The sequence below is a fragment of the Megascapheus bottae genome, chromosome 1, assembly GCF_031878675.1.
Source record: "Megascapheus bottae isolate mThoBot1 chromosome 1, mThoBot2.hap1, whole genome shotgun sequence".
Classification (NCBI taxonomy): domain Eukaryota; kingdom Metazoa; phylum Chordata; class Mammalia; order Rodentia; family Geomyidae; genus Megascapheus; species Megascapheus bottae.
In genome coordinates this window covers 70,215,981-70,234,638 of record NC_143509.1, presented here as the reverse complement: position 1 = coordinate 70,234,638, position 18,658 = coordinate 70,215,981, and the positions used below count along the sequence as shown (strand labels likewise).

The following is an 18,658-nucleotide window of genomic DNA, read 5'->3' as shown; positions in this document are numbered from 1 at the left end:
TTTACGTGGGAGTACATCTCTTTTCTCTCAGTTCAATTTTAGAACAAGCACAACATATTCATTTAAATGACTTCAATACCCACCACCCCTTTGGTCTACAAGGCTTTCCTTCCCACCCGCTCCATTGCAGTCCTGATCAGTGTTCCCAATGCACTTGGAAATGAATCACCAATGTTCAAACTCTTCTTACCTTCCAGGTTTGGTGCTGTACTTCTGTAGCCGGGCTTTTACTTCATCATATGTGAGAAACGCCATGTAACCTGGATGTGTTACAGCTAAGAAATTCCAATTTCGCAAAATAGAACCCCAAGGCTAAAGATATAAAGAAATTGAAATCCAAATTAGGTAGAGAATATCAACTACTAATTTCATGTCAAACCATTATTTCATATAATTAGAAAAACTTCTGCATAATGTTAAAAGTGAACATGAATTTACATGGCTTCAGTGCACCTTTTGCATCAATGTATCAGTCTTTCCTTAACTCAATCAAGTGACTCTTCAGTGGTCATGACAAGAGGAAAAAAATTAAATGAGAGAAGACTTCTCTTCAGGGCATGGCGAATCATCTCTACAACATATTTTTTTTCTCTATAACATTTTTAAGGCTGATGCTACATTCATTCCAAGAAATTGCCACCACACTACATCTTGTTGTGCAGATATTTTACCCAGATAGTTTCCAGAAAAGAAAAGAAAAAGATATAGCTTGGTTAGCAAGTTAAAGCTACTGGAAAGACTGTCCTAAACATGATTGATTGTTGGTAGACAGTTCCTGTTTTTGTTTGCTGTTAGACTTTTTATTCATTATTGTAAAACAAGTCTCAAATCTACAAGGAGGAATGCTTCAAGGATTGTGTCCCCTGAGATGAAAAGAATAAGGAAAGAATGATTTTGTAATAAAAGGACTTTTAGCCTTTAAAAGAAAAAAATACATATATAGCAAGAAAAACCTTTAGGGTATTTCATTATCACACTAAAATATCTAATTGGGTTAAAATGGAACTCTGGAGAATACAAACATGAAATGTTCCGTCTTTGTACCTGGGGGAGGGGGAGAGGGAGTAATGAGGAGGGAGAAGAGTTTCCTTTTTTAATTTTACCATAATGCTTCACTAAAAAAAATACCGTAAAATGATACTTAGAGAAGTATCAGTGCATTTTGAAAAGTCACCAAGAACTGCTGTCTGGCCACTATATTCTTTTTTTTTTTTTTTGATACCATACCTTCAAAGGACAAGAACAGAAAATGTGAAATATTGAGGTTACTCCCATTAAAATCCACATACATTAAGAAAATATTTGTTCTAAAAATTCTAATTTTTATAAAGCAATTCACCAATAAATAATGAAAATGAAAAATAAAATGAAATTGGAGCTCTCTGCAAACTGATTCAGTATTTAGCAACCATTCCTTAGTACATAGTTTAGAGGGTCAACAGTTAATTGCAAAAATATTTATGCAGTAGAGTCTTTATGTACAGTATAAAAATACTATACTACTAATACATTTGAAGAAAAACTGGAAGAATTAAATACCACCAGTATCTCAATACAGTAAAATGTCTATATATTTACAGTTTTTAACTTAAATTAAGTTTTCGTTTAGTCTACAGAAACAAAAGGCATATAAGTACATAAATTAAGAAAATGAACATTTAATGTTTAAATGCATTAAAAATAAAAGACTGATAAAAATTATGAAATCCATGTCATCATGTGTACAATCACATTCAAGGTAGCTGCAAAATAAGTTTAGAAAACAAAACAAACGTAAAGTCTCAGAAGTAGAATGAACTGCCAGGTACTTTGGCTCACATCTGTAATCCAAGCTACTCAGGAGGCTGAGATTTGAGGATAGTGGGTCAAAGCCAGTCCAGGAACTAAAGTCTGTGAGATTCTTATCTCCAATTAACCACCAGAAAACTGGAAGTGGCACTGTGGCTCAAGGGGTAGGGAGGCAGTAGCCTTGAGCTGAAGAGCTCAGGGACAGTGAGCACCCAGATTCAGAGTTCAAGCCCAACAACCAGGAAATAAAAAAGAAATAGAATGAACTAACCATAGTTTTGTTTGTTAGGTTTTTCTTTTCTTTGCAACTTGTGTATATTGTAAGAAACATCTTTTAATCAGGTGAGATTTTGGTTTTATTGTCCAAACCTTTTCACAGTAGCTTGTTTATAAAGATTACATTTTCTCTTTCAGCCCAGTGAGCATAATGTAAGAGTCACAAACCTTAGTGTAGTACAGTTACTTTAAAGTGAAACAACTGATAAGAAAACACATGCAAATACTAGGCAGCAGTTTGGGTTAGCATTTAACCAAAATTAAGTTTCCATAATGCATTTATTTAATATATGTCTCTGAGACTTCTAACATTTAAGACCCATACTTAAAAGTCATCCAATCTTCTTAAAATAAGCTGTTAGATTTAAGATATTAAATTACTTCTTCTACCTAACAAAGAAGCAAAAACATGATTTAGAAAGCTATGTACTTTATTAAATAAATGTTCATTTATCACAAATGTTTTTATTATTATTATGTTTTTTGCACAATATCTTTCAAAACTTCATCTGAGAAAACATAAGGTGACAGCTCATATAAAACAAGGAAATAATCATGAAATTACAACAAACTTCAAATAAGCAAAACGTGCTTTTCTGTAACATTTTCCCTAATTTCTTATCCTACATTAAAGCTAGAATTAAGTTAAAAACCTAATGAAATAAAATCTACCCCATTCATATTATTAGCAGATTTTTTTTTTTTTTTTGCCAGTCCTGCGTTTGAGCTCAGGGCCTGAGCACTGTCCTTGGACTTTCTCAAGGCTGGAGCTCTATCACTTGAGGCTCAGCACCACTTCCGGCTTTTTTCTATGTATGTGGTACCGAGGAATTGAACCCCAGTCTTTGTGCATGCTAGGCAAGCACTCTGCCACTAGGCCAAACTCCTGGCCCAGGAATGTTTTGTTTTTGTTTTTTTTTTGCCAGTCCTAGGCTTGAGCTCAAGGCCTGAGCACTGTCCTTGGACTTTCTCAAGGCTAGAGCTCTACCACTTGAGCCTTAGCACTACTTCCGGCTTTTTGCTATGTATGTGGGGTACCGAGGAATCAAACCCGGGTCTTCGTGCATGCTAGACAAGCACTCTACCACTAGGCCAAACTCCTGGCCCCCCAGGAATGTTTTTAAAAGGATGATTTAACATTCTAAAAATGATTCGTATTGGGTGGCACAATATCTTTCAAAACTTCATCTGAGAAAACATAAGGTGACAGCTCATATAAAACAAGGAAATAATCATGAAATTACAACAAACTTCAAATAAGCAAAACGTGCTTTTCTGTAGTATTTTCCCTAATTTCTTATCCTACATTAAAGCTAGAATCAAGTTAAAAACCTAATGAAATAAAATCTACCCCTATTCATATTATTAGCAGATTTTTTTTTTTTTTTTTTGCCACTCCTAGGCTTGAGCTCAGGGCCTGAGCACTGTCCTTGGACTTTCTCAAGGCTAGAGCTCTACCACTGGAGCCTTAAAACCACTTCCGGTTTTTTTCTATATATGTGGTACCAAGGAATCAAACCCAGGCCTTCGGGCATGCTAGGCAAGCACTCTACCACTAGGCCAAACTCCCAGCCCCAGAAGTTAATCTTTTATTGATGAGTGTTTTAATAAATTAAATTAAACCTCAATTTACCTTAATCAGACACTTAATCTTTGCAGAGTCATCTCCTCAGACATAAAACATTATAGTCATGTAACTTGGAAAAGTAAAACTAATGTTATACTCTAACATCTTTGAAATCATAATGGATTCTGGAAAAAAAAATACTACAGAATAAAATAAAATAAACCTGATTCCTAATTCATTTACTTACATATTATTTGGCATTGGAATTATAAGACATTTAACAGGGATTCTTGAATTGTAACTCATATTCTATCTACTTAAGAGGCAAAAAGAAACTCTAAATACAAATTTCAAGTCTTCAAACATACAATAAGACATGTATATTCAAATATATGCAAAACAACAAAAATGATATTATCAGCCCCAGGTAAATATTTATGTAAACATAATTATGGAGACTGATTAAAAATGAAAAAGAGAAGACAAAAATGGAGTACAAGAGGGAAGGGATGATATTGTCAGAAAAAGAAATCTATTTTTCACCTTACTTATAAACTATAACCTCTTTGTATATTATTTTCACAATAACAATATTTTTATTAAATAAATTATTAACATTGATTTTATATCATATTTCAAATGCCGTGTTTAACAATAATTTTTTTAAATCAACAGAATAAAAAGTAAATCTCAGATGAAAGAAGAAAAACAAAATATAGTTTCCAAACAGGCTCTTTTAAGTTTACATTGACATATAATTTTGATAGAATATGATAGAGGAAGTGTAACCCATGAACACATGAATACATGAATTCATGAATACATGAAGAATATTTGTTTACATAGAAAAATGTTTCAGTATTGAATTTTTTAATTTTTTTAGGTTTGATTTTTTTAAGTCAAATTTTATTGAAAAGGTTCTGTACAAAGGGGTTACAGTGACGTAAATTAATGAGTATATTTCTTTTTGAACAATGTTATCGCCTTCCTTATTTTGTCCCTCTTCCCCTCCCCCATCCTCCTCTTCTCAAAGTTGTCAAGTTTGTTTCCAACATGGTGTCTAATGAGTATTGCAGTTGAATTGATTCACCTTTTTTCCCCCATCATTTTTGTGATTCCCTTTCTTTCCCTCAAATGAGATAGCCTATACACAGGCAAAAGATTAAAAAAATACAAAACATTGACAACAGGGAATAAGCCAAAAAACCAAAAAGAAGTAACTGCAAACAGTGCAATAAAAAATGCATGCATGAAGACTGGGATATTGCACTTGTCTACCTTGTATGAAGCCCTGGGTTAGATTCCTCAATACCACAAAAAGCCAGAAGTGGTGTTGTGGTTCATGTGGTAGAGTAGTAGCCTTGAGCGAAAGCAGCTCAAGGACCCTGAGTTCAAGCCCCAGGGCTGGCAAAAAAAAAATGCATATAGCTACTGAGCCATTGTGATCCTTTCCACAGAATATCATCCTTGGTTCACAGTATGTGAATGCTTAAGAGTACTGTGAAACCAACCCAGACACCCCCTTCAGTGGAAGACTGCATCAAGAAGATGTACTATATATGCACAATGAAATTCTATGCTTCCATCAGAAAGAATGGCATTGCCCCATTCATAAGAAAATGAAAGACTTGGGACCGGGGAGTTTGGCTTAGTGGTATAGTGCTTGCCTTGCATGCATGAAGACCGGGACTCGATTCCTCAGTACCACACACACAGAAAAAAGCAGGAAGTGGTGCTGTAGCTCAAGTGGTAGAGCTCTAGCCTTGAGAAAACCCAAGGCCCTGAGTTCAAGGTACAAGACTGAAAAAAAAAAATGACTTGGAAAAAAATTGTTTTAAGTGAAATAAGCCAAACCTAAAGAAACATAGACTACATGGTTTTCCTCATTGTTAGTAACTAGAAATCTATTTAAAATTTTCTAAGTTAATCCAGTGGATTATAAAACAAAAATAATTGCACTTGGACATGATTAATTAAACAGCAATTTTTCAAACTGAGGAAACAGAAAAATTCTATATGAGGTTGGCTATTCTACTTTACATGTGTGACCTAATGAATACCTCCGCCAAAAAGATGTCAACAACTCTGGCAAGCATCCATCTGTGAATGCTGCATTCTATCAGTCATTTGCCTAAAAGATGAAGGCAAAAAGAACTGCAAAGAGCATTTAACCCAAAAGGTGTTTTGTATAAATTCTCCCAAATCTGACAAGCAACCATCACACTGATCAGACCAGATGCTCCAAACTTCTGCCACCACTCCCTGTAAACACAGAGGAATAATCAAACACTTCCATGATTATAATTACAACCAGGAATACATATCATTTCTATGATTATGTGAGTGTGTGTTTGAGACATACATAGACACACATCTACACACTGAGTAAAAAAAGAAAGAGACATAGATTGAATAAGTGTAAATCTTACCTGAAATAACCTGGTAAAAATATCAAATTCAAAAACTGAAATGTAATCATTGCAAGTTAAATCAATGGTTGACTTCAGGGCCATGGCTTCCAGGCCAGAGCTAATTTGATGGACCTCGTGAAGGCACTGTCTGAATACTTTCCAAGGGACGATGGTTCTGTGCAGGGAAGAAACAAAACAGGAAACTGAATGAAATGCCACAGAAGACATGTTTTCCCAATCCTCTGCCTGACCAATTTCCAACATCCATCTTTCTCATGACATGAAAAGCACTGACACCAATCATATCTTCTTTAGTCAGGCTCTTCCTTCTAGACCAATAAATCTATCCTTGTCTACACTGAAGAAATAACTCATATTTGGAAAATATGATATTCAGTCTCCACAGTAGTATAACACAAGGCTTGTATCCTATATGTTCCTTTACCATTGTCTCTTGAAACACAAAATACTAAATAGAAATGGAGTAAATATTGCCTGACCACCATTCTAAACAAATCTTGTTCTTCATGAGTGATTACTAGCGGTTGCCAAATTTAGCAGGCACTGAGTCATCTGACGATGGTAATATGGGAAACACTACAAAAGCCACTGATCTGCTTCCTTATTAGCTGCTAATAAGGCTGCAAGGCACTATTGTTTGGAAATTCTAAAGACCATCATCTCTGTGCTTTAAAAGCATCCACTTTAGTCAGGTACTGGTGGCTCACAACTATAATCCTAGCTACTCAGGAAGCTGAAGTCTGAGGACTCGAAGCTAGCCAAGGGAAAAAAAAATCCCTATGATACTTTATCTCCAATTAACCACTAAAAGCAATAATAATAATTTTTAAAACATGAAGGTAAAACAGCTCAAAGTGGTACAGTGTTAGCCTGGACCAAAAGAGCTAGAGACAGTCAGGTGCTGAGTTCAAGCCCCACAACTAACAACAACAACAACAACAAAAAATCCCCTCTGGGATAAGATGTGTGATGTTACAAGTTCTAGAAATCATATATATGAGTTAGTTGATGTATATCCAGTAGTGTGGAACAATTCCAAAAAAAGTGTGCATGAATTCATTCAGTGGTATAAATAAATGATGTGAGTCATGAACAAATGATGAGACAAACTTACAATAGTATGTTGAATTTCCCAGAAATCTGAGGTCTGGTACACCATTAAAAATAAAACTATAAGGTTTAATACTTCATAAAGCTTTTATGAAAAAAACCAACGGGAAACCACAGAGAAGTATAGAGAGATACCACATCAGATGCCATTTAAGAGAAACACATGTCAGAACACATGTTATCAAAATGATACTCTTAAAAAAAAGCCATGAAATCTCTTCATATTACAGCATAAACAACTACGCTTAGCTTCAACTATGACCATGTGGTAACATCCAAGGGGCACATTTCTTTTCTAAATTAAATGTCCTAACACATAACACACGCAAAGAAAATAAACCACAGTATTTTTAAAGGACAAAGGAACCACTCAATAGCACACATGGTATCTTTTCTGGAAAAATATAGTTTTGTTTTGCATCGTGCACTTGGGATAAAAATGCAGTGTCCAAATAAAAAGCTTCAATGTTTGCTTTTTGCACATAATAAAAAATATGAAATGATGGGTTAAAGATTATTTTAATATATTTCCATATAAAGTTATTATCATTCAATATTTTACAGGATATGCTCAGCTGAATACTCGTTATTTTCCTAAGAAAACTATATGAAATTTACTAACTTCTAAAATTTTCCTCTAACATGCCACACCAAAACAATTTCTAAATCAAAGAGCTGCATCTCCACAGTTTTTGTATAATGAGACTGTATCACAATTCTTTTGTGATAAATAGTGGTCAAACAGGCATTCATTCATTGTAATATTCTTTATGGATTGTTAAGAATTAGGAAGCGATGTCATTGCTTGGTTAATTTTTCCCATGAAAAATTTGTGATAGAAACTATGTGGTGCTGGATGCTGGTGGATCACACCTGTAAATCCTAGCTACTCAGTTTGAAGCAAACTAGGGCAGGAAAGTCTGTGAGACTCTTAAATCTCCAATTTAATAACAGAAAAAGCCAGAGGGGTGTGCTGTAACTCAAGTGGTAGAGTGCTAGTCTTAAGCCAAAGAGGGAGGAGGGGGAGGAGGAGGAGGGGAGGGGGAGGGGGAGATGGGGAGAGGGAAGGAGGGAGGGGAGAGGAGGAAGAGGAGGAGGAGGGAGGAAGGAGGACAGAGGAAGAGGAAGGACAGAGGAAGAGGAAGAAGAGGAGGAAGAGGAAGAAGAAGAGAAGGAGGAAGAGGAAGAAGAGGATGAGGAAGAATAAGGGGAAGAGAAGTAACAAAAGCCCTGCTTTGAAGGACTTAGCAAAGCATCCATGTGCAGAAGGTGAAAGGATGAGTGGGAGTGAAAAGGTTCATGGGAGAGGAATTAGAAAAGGAATACAAAGACATAAAAGCAAAAAATGAACAACACAGTCATCCAAACCTGTATTTGGAGTGCAAATTTCCCCAAGACTCCAAGTGGTTACAGAATTCTTTCTGAAGGAGTAAGAGGAAGGTGGGAGGAGCCTACAAAAAAGCCACAAAAGTGTTTCCACTCCCTCTTCCCCTGGAGGTAAAACCAGGAGAGATGTTAATGACAGGTTGTTTTAAAAACTAAAAAGTGAGGTGTGGTAAAAAAAAGACCTAAGGAAAAGAAGGAAGAAAGAGGGGGGAAAAAGTGAAAAGCAGGCGAACTTCAATTTCAAGATCTCAAGAAAAAATTTTAATTTGTTATACTAGCTACCTATAATTATAACTGTATATTGAACCGCCTTTACAAGAAACCAAAATCCACATATAGCTGGAAGTCCACAAGAAACAGAATTTAAGAACAATGCATAGACAGGCTCCTGTTAAAATATTAGTAAGAGCTGAAATTTATCACCAGAAATTTTTGAATAAGTTTTAAAAAGCTATAGTTTATTCACCAAAAGTCATGAGAAATAGGATTAGCATGAATATGATCTAATATAATTCTGTTATTTCACAATGGATTTTATTATGCCAAAAATGGATGATTGAATGAAAGCATGAAATCAAGAGAAATTGGCTTCTAGTAAGCTATGAAAACCAGAGTATTCTTCAGAGAAATTAAGACTCATAACTCAGGAAAACAAAACCAAAATGTGTCAGTGGTCAGCGATTGACAGATCACTTCATCTCCCTATATAAAAAGGGACATATATAGTATATTAATTTGAAAATAGTACAATTTTAAAACAAAAAGCAAAAGAAATAAAAATTGTACAAAATCAAAACAAGCCATTTTCAAAAACAATGACCATGATAGACACTTGGGAAAAAATTAGAAATATTTCACATAAAAGAGGTTTGAATATCAACATGTGTAGTGTTTAGAAACAAGGACGTGAATGCAAATTTATACACCACTTTAAAAAAGGCAAACTAGTAACAAAGTTAGAAAGTGTTCAGTTCATTCTGACCCAGAAAGTCTAGCTCTAGAAGTTTTGAACAAAATTGTGTCTAAACACCAAAGCAATGCAGACTCACCCACAAGTTTCTTCGACGTAATGCCACTTAGAATAGCTAAAAAGCTAACACAAGTAAGTTCAAGAGTAACAATAGAACATAAAAGTATTTTATAACAACTAAAATTGCTCATAAGAGTATTAGTCATTTTAAGTACATATGGCAGATTATTATTATTTTCAAAATTATGGGATTATGATTATATTTTTTCAAAACTGAATGCCTGAAAAGATAATCACAAATTTGAATTGACGATATAAATTGATGACAACTAGACTGTGGAAAAACTTCAATATTAAAAACTTTTTTTCTAACAAGACAAAAGGTAAAGAAAATAAAAACAGTGAAACAGCAACTAAAAAATATCACATTTCCTTCTCTTAGAGTGCATCTCATAAAGCATTATTTTATAGGATCGTATGTATTACCTGATTCATTTACCTGTAATCCCTCTATACATCAACTCTACAATAGCAATAAAAATAAAAACTAATTTAAGAAAAAGAAATATTTTTCAGCTTTTGTTCAGTTTTTAATATTCCTATTTTCTAGTATGCTCTTACAAATTATAATCACATAAGAGATTCTAGAATCTATAAGAATCAAATAGAAGCAAAATACTATATGTCTATGATATGGTCTTCTATCTAGAAAATATAAAAATTTACTGATTAAACTATGAAAAATCAGGATGAAACAATATATTTCCTGAATATAAGACCAATATCAAAAATCATATTTCTATGTATCAGCTCCATAAAAACAGAAAATAAAGCTTTTTATTTACAGTACTACCAGAGAACTTCAAATACAAATGAAGCTAGCAAAAGGTGAGCAATGCCAACACACACACACATGCACACACACACACACACAGTCAAAAATGTAAAGAATATAAACATATTGAACACTTTAATAGATTCACAGTTTCAGTGTTATATCAATTACCCTGAAATTGATCAACTGATTTAATACAACCTTACTGAAAAATCACAGGAGACAAGAGAAGAAATAAGGTGATTCTAAACTTCACAGGGACATGCCAGGAGCCAAGATTAAACAAGACAATCTGCAGTAACAACAATATTGAAGAGCTTGTATTGTTCACATCAATTTAGGCGGTGGCACTGACACTTGAAGGGACAGAAAAATGAAGGAAAACTAGAAGTATAGGAGCAAATACTTCCATACATGTGAAGTTAATACACAGAACATCATTGCTTATGAACAATACTGGCTTAAAAATGTTTTTGGATAACTGTTGGTAGGTGAAATGTAGGCATGCATGGAAGTAAACAAAAAATGTAATGAAATTCGACTCTATCCCAGGAGAATGAAATTACTAAAAGGGTGAGTCAGGTGCCAGTGGCTCAAGCCTACAATCCATCTATTTGGGAGGCGGGGAATGGGAAGATTATAGGTGAAGGTGCTTCTAGGCAGCAAAATGCTCACGATTAGATCACAACCTAGGTTACAGTGGCACATAACCTGTCATCCCCAGTTATGTGGTAGATTAAGAATAGAATAGCCAGGTACCAAAAAGGAAGCCAGAGTTGGTGCCATGTGCCCTTATAGTCCTAACAACTACTTATGTGAAGCCAAAATTAGACAAGATGAAGGCTGTAGCACATGACCAGACAGGGAATAAAACTAGTATCTGAAAAACAAACAGCAGACAGAGGCTGGGGGGTACATCTTAGCAGAGCAGCATCAGCATAGCAAATGTGAGTCCCTAAGTTCAAATCTTAGTACCAGACATACATATACACAAACACACACGTATACACACACATACACAAGATAAGGCAAAAAGCAGTATAGTCTACTACTTTAATCCTAGCTTACTTTGTGGTGGTTGTTTCTAATGCATTATGTGATGTTATTTCTTTACACTGTTTTCTTTTTTTCCCCCTTATGGCTTATCCACTGTTGGTGCTGTATCTGACTTTGGTACTTAGTGTATCGTATATACTTTTATTTATTGATTTGAATCAGGGAAAGGAAGGGGAAAAACAAGGTAATGAGACAAAGGCCAAAGGATGAACCACTGTAACAGCAATATTGACAACATATTGGAAATGAATCCTTAAAACTTGGGGGAGGGGGGAAGTGGAAGAAAAACATGGGAAGGAGTAGCAATATTCAAAAAGTAATGCACTCACTAGCAGACATATGTAACTGTAACACCTCTATGAATCACACTGATAATAAAATTTTTAAAAAGAAATAGAAAAAAATTAAAGCAGAAATGATAAAAAATCATAATCTGAGACCAGCCCATGTAAAAAATTAATCAGACCCCATCTCAACAGAAAAGTATGTTGGCTGTGATGTATAATTCTACCTATAAGTCGGTAGAGATAGGATAAGATAATGGCAATTTGAAGATGGTTCTGAGTAAAAAGTACAAGGGTAGATGTGAAAAATAAAGCAAAAAGAGCTAATGGTATACCTTAGAAAATAAAGCATCTGTCTATAAAGGATCTTGACTTTCAATCCTACTACAACTACAACAAAAAAGATGACAATGTGTTGATAAGAACATAAAACACCAGGAAATACTAGGCAAGGCAGAGAAATAGCTGCAGAAAATTGTTGTGAAGTCTGAACATGTATTCATGAACTAGGGGCCAAAAACTGCAACCATCTATGCACAATCAGACAGACATGAATTATGCTTAAAAAGTACAAAAGGAGAGGCCAGGAGTTTGGCCTAGTGGTAGAGTGTTTGCCTAGCATGCACAAAGACCCAGGTTCGATTCCTTTTGGTACCACATACTTAGAAAAAGCCAGAAGTGGTGCTGAGGCTCAAGTAGTAGAGTTCTAGCCTTGAGAAAAATCCAAGGACAGTCCTCTGGCACTGAGCTTAAGCCCAGATCTGGTAAAAAAAAAAAAAAAAAAAAAAAAAAGTACAAAAGAAAAGTTCACTACTGGTAATCCATAAAAGAATCTGTCCACCACCAAAAGAAAGAAAAGCCATGAATTGTCATGGAATCACAACAAGAACGAATCAATTACTGCTAAAGCATGAACAAAGTGGAATTCTATAAATAAAATGAGTCTCCAAACTTATTGATGGGTTCAATATGTAGAATTTTTAACTGTGCTACAGGTGAGGCACGTGGCAAGGGGAGGAGTTGATGGGAAGCTATGTAGCCCATCCTGAAGGGCTGAGATGAGGCTTTTGAGCTGCAAGTGATATAATGCAACCGCACATAGCACTTACACCAGTGTTCACTATGAACACTTTCTGTCCTCCATTTATTATTTGCGCCCTTTCCTCTATACACACTAATTGCATATAATATTTTGCATGTTACTTATATTTTTAGATATTATATTAAATGTTTAAATTTAAAATTAGGAAAAGATATGGCAATGGATCATGCAATCCATAATACAGCCAAGAAAATCAATATATTTATTAGTTGTTTCTCAGTGTTGTTTCTGAAGTGGTGGTGACAGCTTCTGAAAATCTATCCTAGAACACACATGTATGACATCATCTTGACATTAAAGCAAAAGGCAAACCTGTTATATCTATATTAACCCATATCCTATTTTAAATTCTATTCAGAAAACATACCTTGATCAACAAAGGTATATTTAGTTAATTTAAACTGAAAGCTACCAATGATCAAGAAGACATTCATAAAATACTTGATATGTTTTTATTTTTTATTATAAACACAAAAGAACTGAGATCCTGAAATCTATTGACATTTTGAATATAGTTATTATTGAAATACAATCATTTTTGTTATGACTATATTTCTTGAAGAATATGAAAATAGATTCTATTAGGCTCTCACTACTCTCACTGTTTCATTAGTAGGAACAGACAATTACTTTCCGACAGCCTACAGAAAGCTATAGCCAAACATAACCACTCCAGTCAAACAGCTACCTTACAAACTGCTCGTCTCTGCTAGAATTATAAGTAGGGCCTGAGGATATTCATAATTACATCTAATCATTCCACCTCAAAAAGAAAAATTCTCAATATCCATTGCATATTTCTTTCCTTGTCAATAAACTCCTGAACCTTTATTAGTGTAGGCAGATACAGGTCCACTATCAATCTCACTTTCACAGTTTGAATCTAAAGGAATTGATGTAATAGTTTTGCTCTGGTAAGATTTTTTTTTCCCTAACTTTTTTGTCTCATATCCTCATCTTTGAAAATTTTTTAAAAAATGAATAAATTTATTATAGCCATATAATTCTCTTTTGAATTGTTCTATTTATTTTCTAATTTTGAAGACAGAGTTTATTAGTAGAAAAGGATAAAAAGGAAAGCTGCAAATATTACAATCATAAAAATATATAAAATTTCAGTTTTAATTTTTCCACTTAGTAGCCACAGAACAAAGACCATAGAAAGTTGGTTGTAAAACAATGCACATTTATTCTTTTTTTTTCTAAAGCACACAACTGGTCTTCATTATATTTTTCCACAAAGTTAAGTAACATTTGTTTTGTTCATGAGATACAATAGCAACATGCCTTTGATCTACTGGGGTCAAATAAAATGAAACTAGGGAATTAAATTCATGGAAACTAGAAAGTCTTACCAGAGCAGGGTTTAACTAATGTTTTGAGATGATCTTTCCTTTAACAAGAAGAGGTTAGTCTTATTTTTCAAGTCAATTATGACATGTGATTTTTAACATAAGCCAGTTAACAAGGAATAAGTGAAGCCTGCTGGAAGTATAAAGTAAGTTGAGGCAAAATAATTTATTTACCTATCTTTCAACAATATCCTAAAACTATGATAGCAGAAACTATACACCTACTGTGAAGACTTGGATCCAACAAAAATTCCTTTGAACAAGAGAAATGACTATGACAGTTTGGAAAACATTGTTATAAAAGAATAAGATGCAATCCTAGAAACTGTAAAGGGAAAACCATGTCATAGTAATCATCAACACTGGACATACGGAAGAACAGAAGGAGAATCATTAGCAGTCCATTAAGGAAAAATAGATTTCCACATACAGTAGGAAAATTCACACACACACACACACACACACACACACACACACAAATTGTAATTCCTTTGCTATTACATCTCTATAGAATCTGCAAGCATGACCCACTTCTATACTCTCTATCAAAGAGTCTTTATACTCTATATCAAAATGTCTCTATACTTCATATCAAAGGGTCTCACGTATTCTTATAGCCTCAAGGAACTGACTTTAAAAATGTAGCTTTAGGGCAGGGAGTTTGGCCTGGTGGTACAGTGATTGCCTAGCATGCACAAAGAACCGGGCTTGATTCCTCAGTACCACAGACATAGAAAAAAAGCCAGGAATGGTGCTGAGGCTCAAGTGGTAGAGCTCTAGCCTTGAGAAAGCCTAAGGATAGTGCCCAGGCCCTGAGTTCAAGGCCCAGGACTGGCAAAAAAAAATATAGCCATAAATATGAGTAACAAAGTTTCCAGGACACAGTGAACAGGATCTTCAAAGTGGGGTATATATTGGCCCTTGAGATAGGGGGTACACTGTGGGAGATCAGAAACTGCCCTCAGTTGAATTATATGCTCATTAAAAATATTCTGAGTTTAATATGATACTACATAAAACTGATCTACAGTGGTTCAAGCATTTTCCTTTGCCTGCCATTGGCATTAATCACTGTAAATTAATAATACTATTATTCTGGGTCTTAGAATTACTTATGAATTTAATTAATTTGTGTCTACCCTCTAAACATGTTGATTCTAATAAAAGTAGATTTGAAAGATGAAAACCAGAACCTAAGTTATTGTGACTTTACAGGGATAAATGTGAAGCACTTAGTGTTATCCATAATTTATCCATGTGCTTCTTCAGAATATTGACCTACAGCAGACACCAGAGCAATTTAATCCTACCAAAGACATTACCTGAAGAGAAGCTCCCTATTAATACATGCTTCAACCTATACAAAACATCAGCTACCCACAAAGACAAATCCTCCTCCTGACCATCTGTCATAAATGACAGTAAACTAACTTGCTCTCTGTAGTATTTTTTGCACTTTTCAAAAATAGTTGATTTTTACTCTCATATTTGTATATCTTATCTCACATGAATATATTCTGCTTATATTTAGAAAATTACAACTTGCCATCTTTTTCCTCTTTTGTGTTAGAAACATCTTACAAGAAACTGAACAAAATAAACCTGAAATAATAATTTTTTCTATTTATATAATGATATTTTTATTTTTACAAGAACAATAATAAGAGTTGGCTAAGTGAAAATATGAACTAGCAACCAAAAAAGGTTCAATTCACTTATTCTCTCTTTCAGTATCTGTTTGTAGTTCTTACTACAAAAGTCCTAAATTTTGACTGAGTGCTAATTAGGTTACTGTTTCCGTAATGGAGAGAAATCTGGTGCAATTAATATGCTAGTAAAACTAATGCCATTAATATGCTGGTAGAACACAGTTTATTCACTGAAGAGGAAATAAATCATTTTCCCTCTTTATTAAAGGCAAAGAGAAAATGCAGTTATCAAAGAAGGGCCACAGCACTTCCTCGGGAAATCAAATGGAGAGTCATAACCAGGGCTATAAATAGATGGTTTTTCAACCCTGGTAAACAAGATCATTTCTTATCTTCATCTACTTTTTTATAGGGGTACACATACAGTATTGGAACATTTCTATTGTTTTATTTTTAACTCTCCTTTGGCTTGCTTTTATATTGCTAGAGAGAATGGAACTAGTGTATAAAAACAAATATGAACTGTTAATTTTAGAATTAACAATATATATGGCTTTTGAGGTTATATTAAAGGTTCAAATTAATTTGCAATATATATTGGCTATCACATTAGGCAATCTTATGTAATTTCAATGTAGGCTTTAGCCTTTTCAGCTTCCATGGCAATGCTAATAATTGTTATTACTACATTCAAAAATCTACAAATGAGGAAAAAGATGTATGGAAAAGTCATGAAATCCCAAAGTGATACAACTAGAGAGTGTTGCAAACAGAATCAGGAGTGAATGCTGACTCTGTAACATGTACTTAATCTGCTTTTACTGAAAAGCATTTATTTAGACCTGCAAATTAACTAAAAGCAGGATAAAATAAAAGCAAGGTACCTAGCCTCCTTCCATTTGTATGTATGTCCTTTATCCTGAGCCATTCTTTCCTGCAATCACCTTATAGCCATCTGGGGACCCAGAAAGGAACATGTCACTTGCCAGGCACTCATAATCTTGTTTATGTTGACTAGGTTACAATCCCCAAGTGAAGAAGAGGAAACAACTTATACAGAACACTTCCCAACACAAAGACTAGGATAATGACCACCTGACCACCTCCTGAACAAACCTGTGCCTGCAATTGTATACCTATAGTTCTCTCTCCCTTCCCCCAGTCTACTGAAATACATAGCTCCTCCAGTCTGTCTGTTCTCTGGATGAATGGAAGATGAGCTGAAGAGCCAGGGAAGCATGGCTGCCTGTATTGCCTAATCTCCGTTCTCTGTCCTTTGCCATGTTTCTTTAGTTGACATACAGGTATGAGCGCTGGATCTAACACTTCAAGAAGCACAGTACTTCTGATATGTGAGGTGACTTACTTAAATCATCCTTTCCTTTGGTTTCCCAAAGCAAGCAGGATGTTTCTTTAAAACCCTACTTCAGGAGAGTATTATAATTAGAAGGTATCACGTGCACACTTTAGTACAGTCCCTGCTTTTATAAACTTATGTTACAATATTGGGTGGAAGAATGATGGCTGTTGAATTAGTTTGATTACTATTCTATAAGTTTTATTCCTTAAGGATCATTAACTCAAAAAGGGATTAAATACAGACAATAGTAGAATGTGCTATAAAAAAAAAAAGCACAGTAGTTTAAGACACTTGGTTTTAGCTCTGGCTTACGAGCCAACTCCTAAGCATGTTGCCATTAACAAGCAAGTGATCTCTGACTCTCATTTCGTCTCACACATGCACACGCTGCAGTGCCCAATTCACTTGATTTAAATGAGCCATAATTCCTGAAAATCTACACGTTGACACTGTGCTGAATTACTTCTGAAACACAAAAATTGAATAAAATTGGGGCCGGGCGTTTGGCCTAGTGGTAGAGGGCTTGCCTAGCATAGACAAAGACCAGGTTCGATTTCTCAGTACCACATACATAAAAAAAGCTGGAAGGGGTGCTCTGGTTCAAGAGACAGAGCTCTTGCCTAGAAAAAGCCCAAGGACAATGCTTAGGATCTGAGTTCGAGTCCTAGGACTGGCAAAAAGTAAAAATTAAATAAACCTATTCATGAAACTCACTGATTAACAGAAAAGACTCTATCTAAAGGAATGATTTTACTGAAACAATGAAAACATAAAATGTAGAATAAATGAATTTAAGGAATCAGGTGATACAATAATAATAATAATAAGTGGAAAACAGTGAATGAGATGAATTATAAGACATAGTATGAATTGTTTATTCCAGGGATTACAAAAAAAATCAAATGGAAGAAATAATATGGATAAAGACAAACAAAACTCAAGTACTGATGTATCAGAGAAGTCAAATAAGTCCCAAAGTAACTGATGCACACAGCATAAGTAAAAGAACTCAGAGTCCAAAAAGGGAGAAAAGGTATATCTATCTATCTATCTATCTATCTATCTATCTATCTATCTATCTATCTGTATGCATACAATCAACAATTACCTCGAATAATCTAAAATTAATATGATACTCAACGGATTCATTCAATAATCCTTAAAAACATTTTTAAATGTATTGAAAATGCAGCTAACATATGTAGGAATGTTGAATACAAACTGTGGCATATGGTTACTCTAAAAATGTCTTGTTTTTACTAGACATTGTAAAAGAAGTCATAGAAGAGATTCACAATCAAGCAGAGAAAAGAAGCTATCTAGTAAACACATACTCTACAATTCAAATATGTTTAAAATGCAAAAAGAAAAAAAATACAAGGATCAAGGTGGTTAACTGTATTTAAGGCTGTCTATGACTAAGAAAATACCCAGAGAAAAAGAAACTTCTTAATTGGGTTTGAAGAAAGGGACAAAATTCTAGCATAGAAA

The 18,658-nt window shown here is 34.5% G+C and overlaps 1 protein-coding gene across 7 annotated transcripts in view; it reads right to left on the bottom strand.

Annotated features, from left to right (window-relative positions):
- Window positions 1–18,658, bottom strand: part of Cblb (Cbl proto-oncogene B) — a 174,138-nt gene that overhangs the window by 61,021 nt on the left and 94,459 nt on the right. For all 7 annotated transcript variants that reach the window (XM_090347014.1, XM_090347000.1, XM_090347034.1 and 4 more), the window contains exons 5-6: window positions 6,061–6,217; window positions 191–312 (exon numbers count right to left, since the gene is read on the bottom strand). In XM_090347014.1, coding sequence (XP_090203140.1) covers window positions 191–312; window positions 6,061–6,217 — 279 coding nt within the window. The remainder of the gene's footprint in view (window positions 1–190; window positions 313–6,060; window positions 6,218–18,658) is intronic.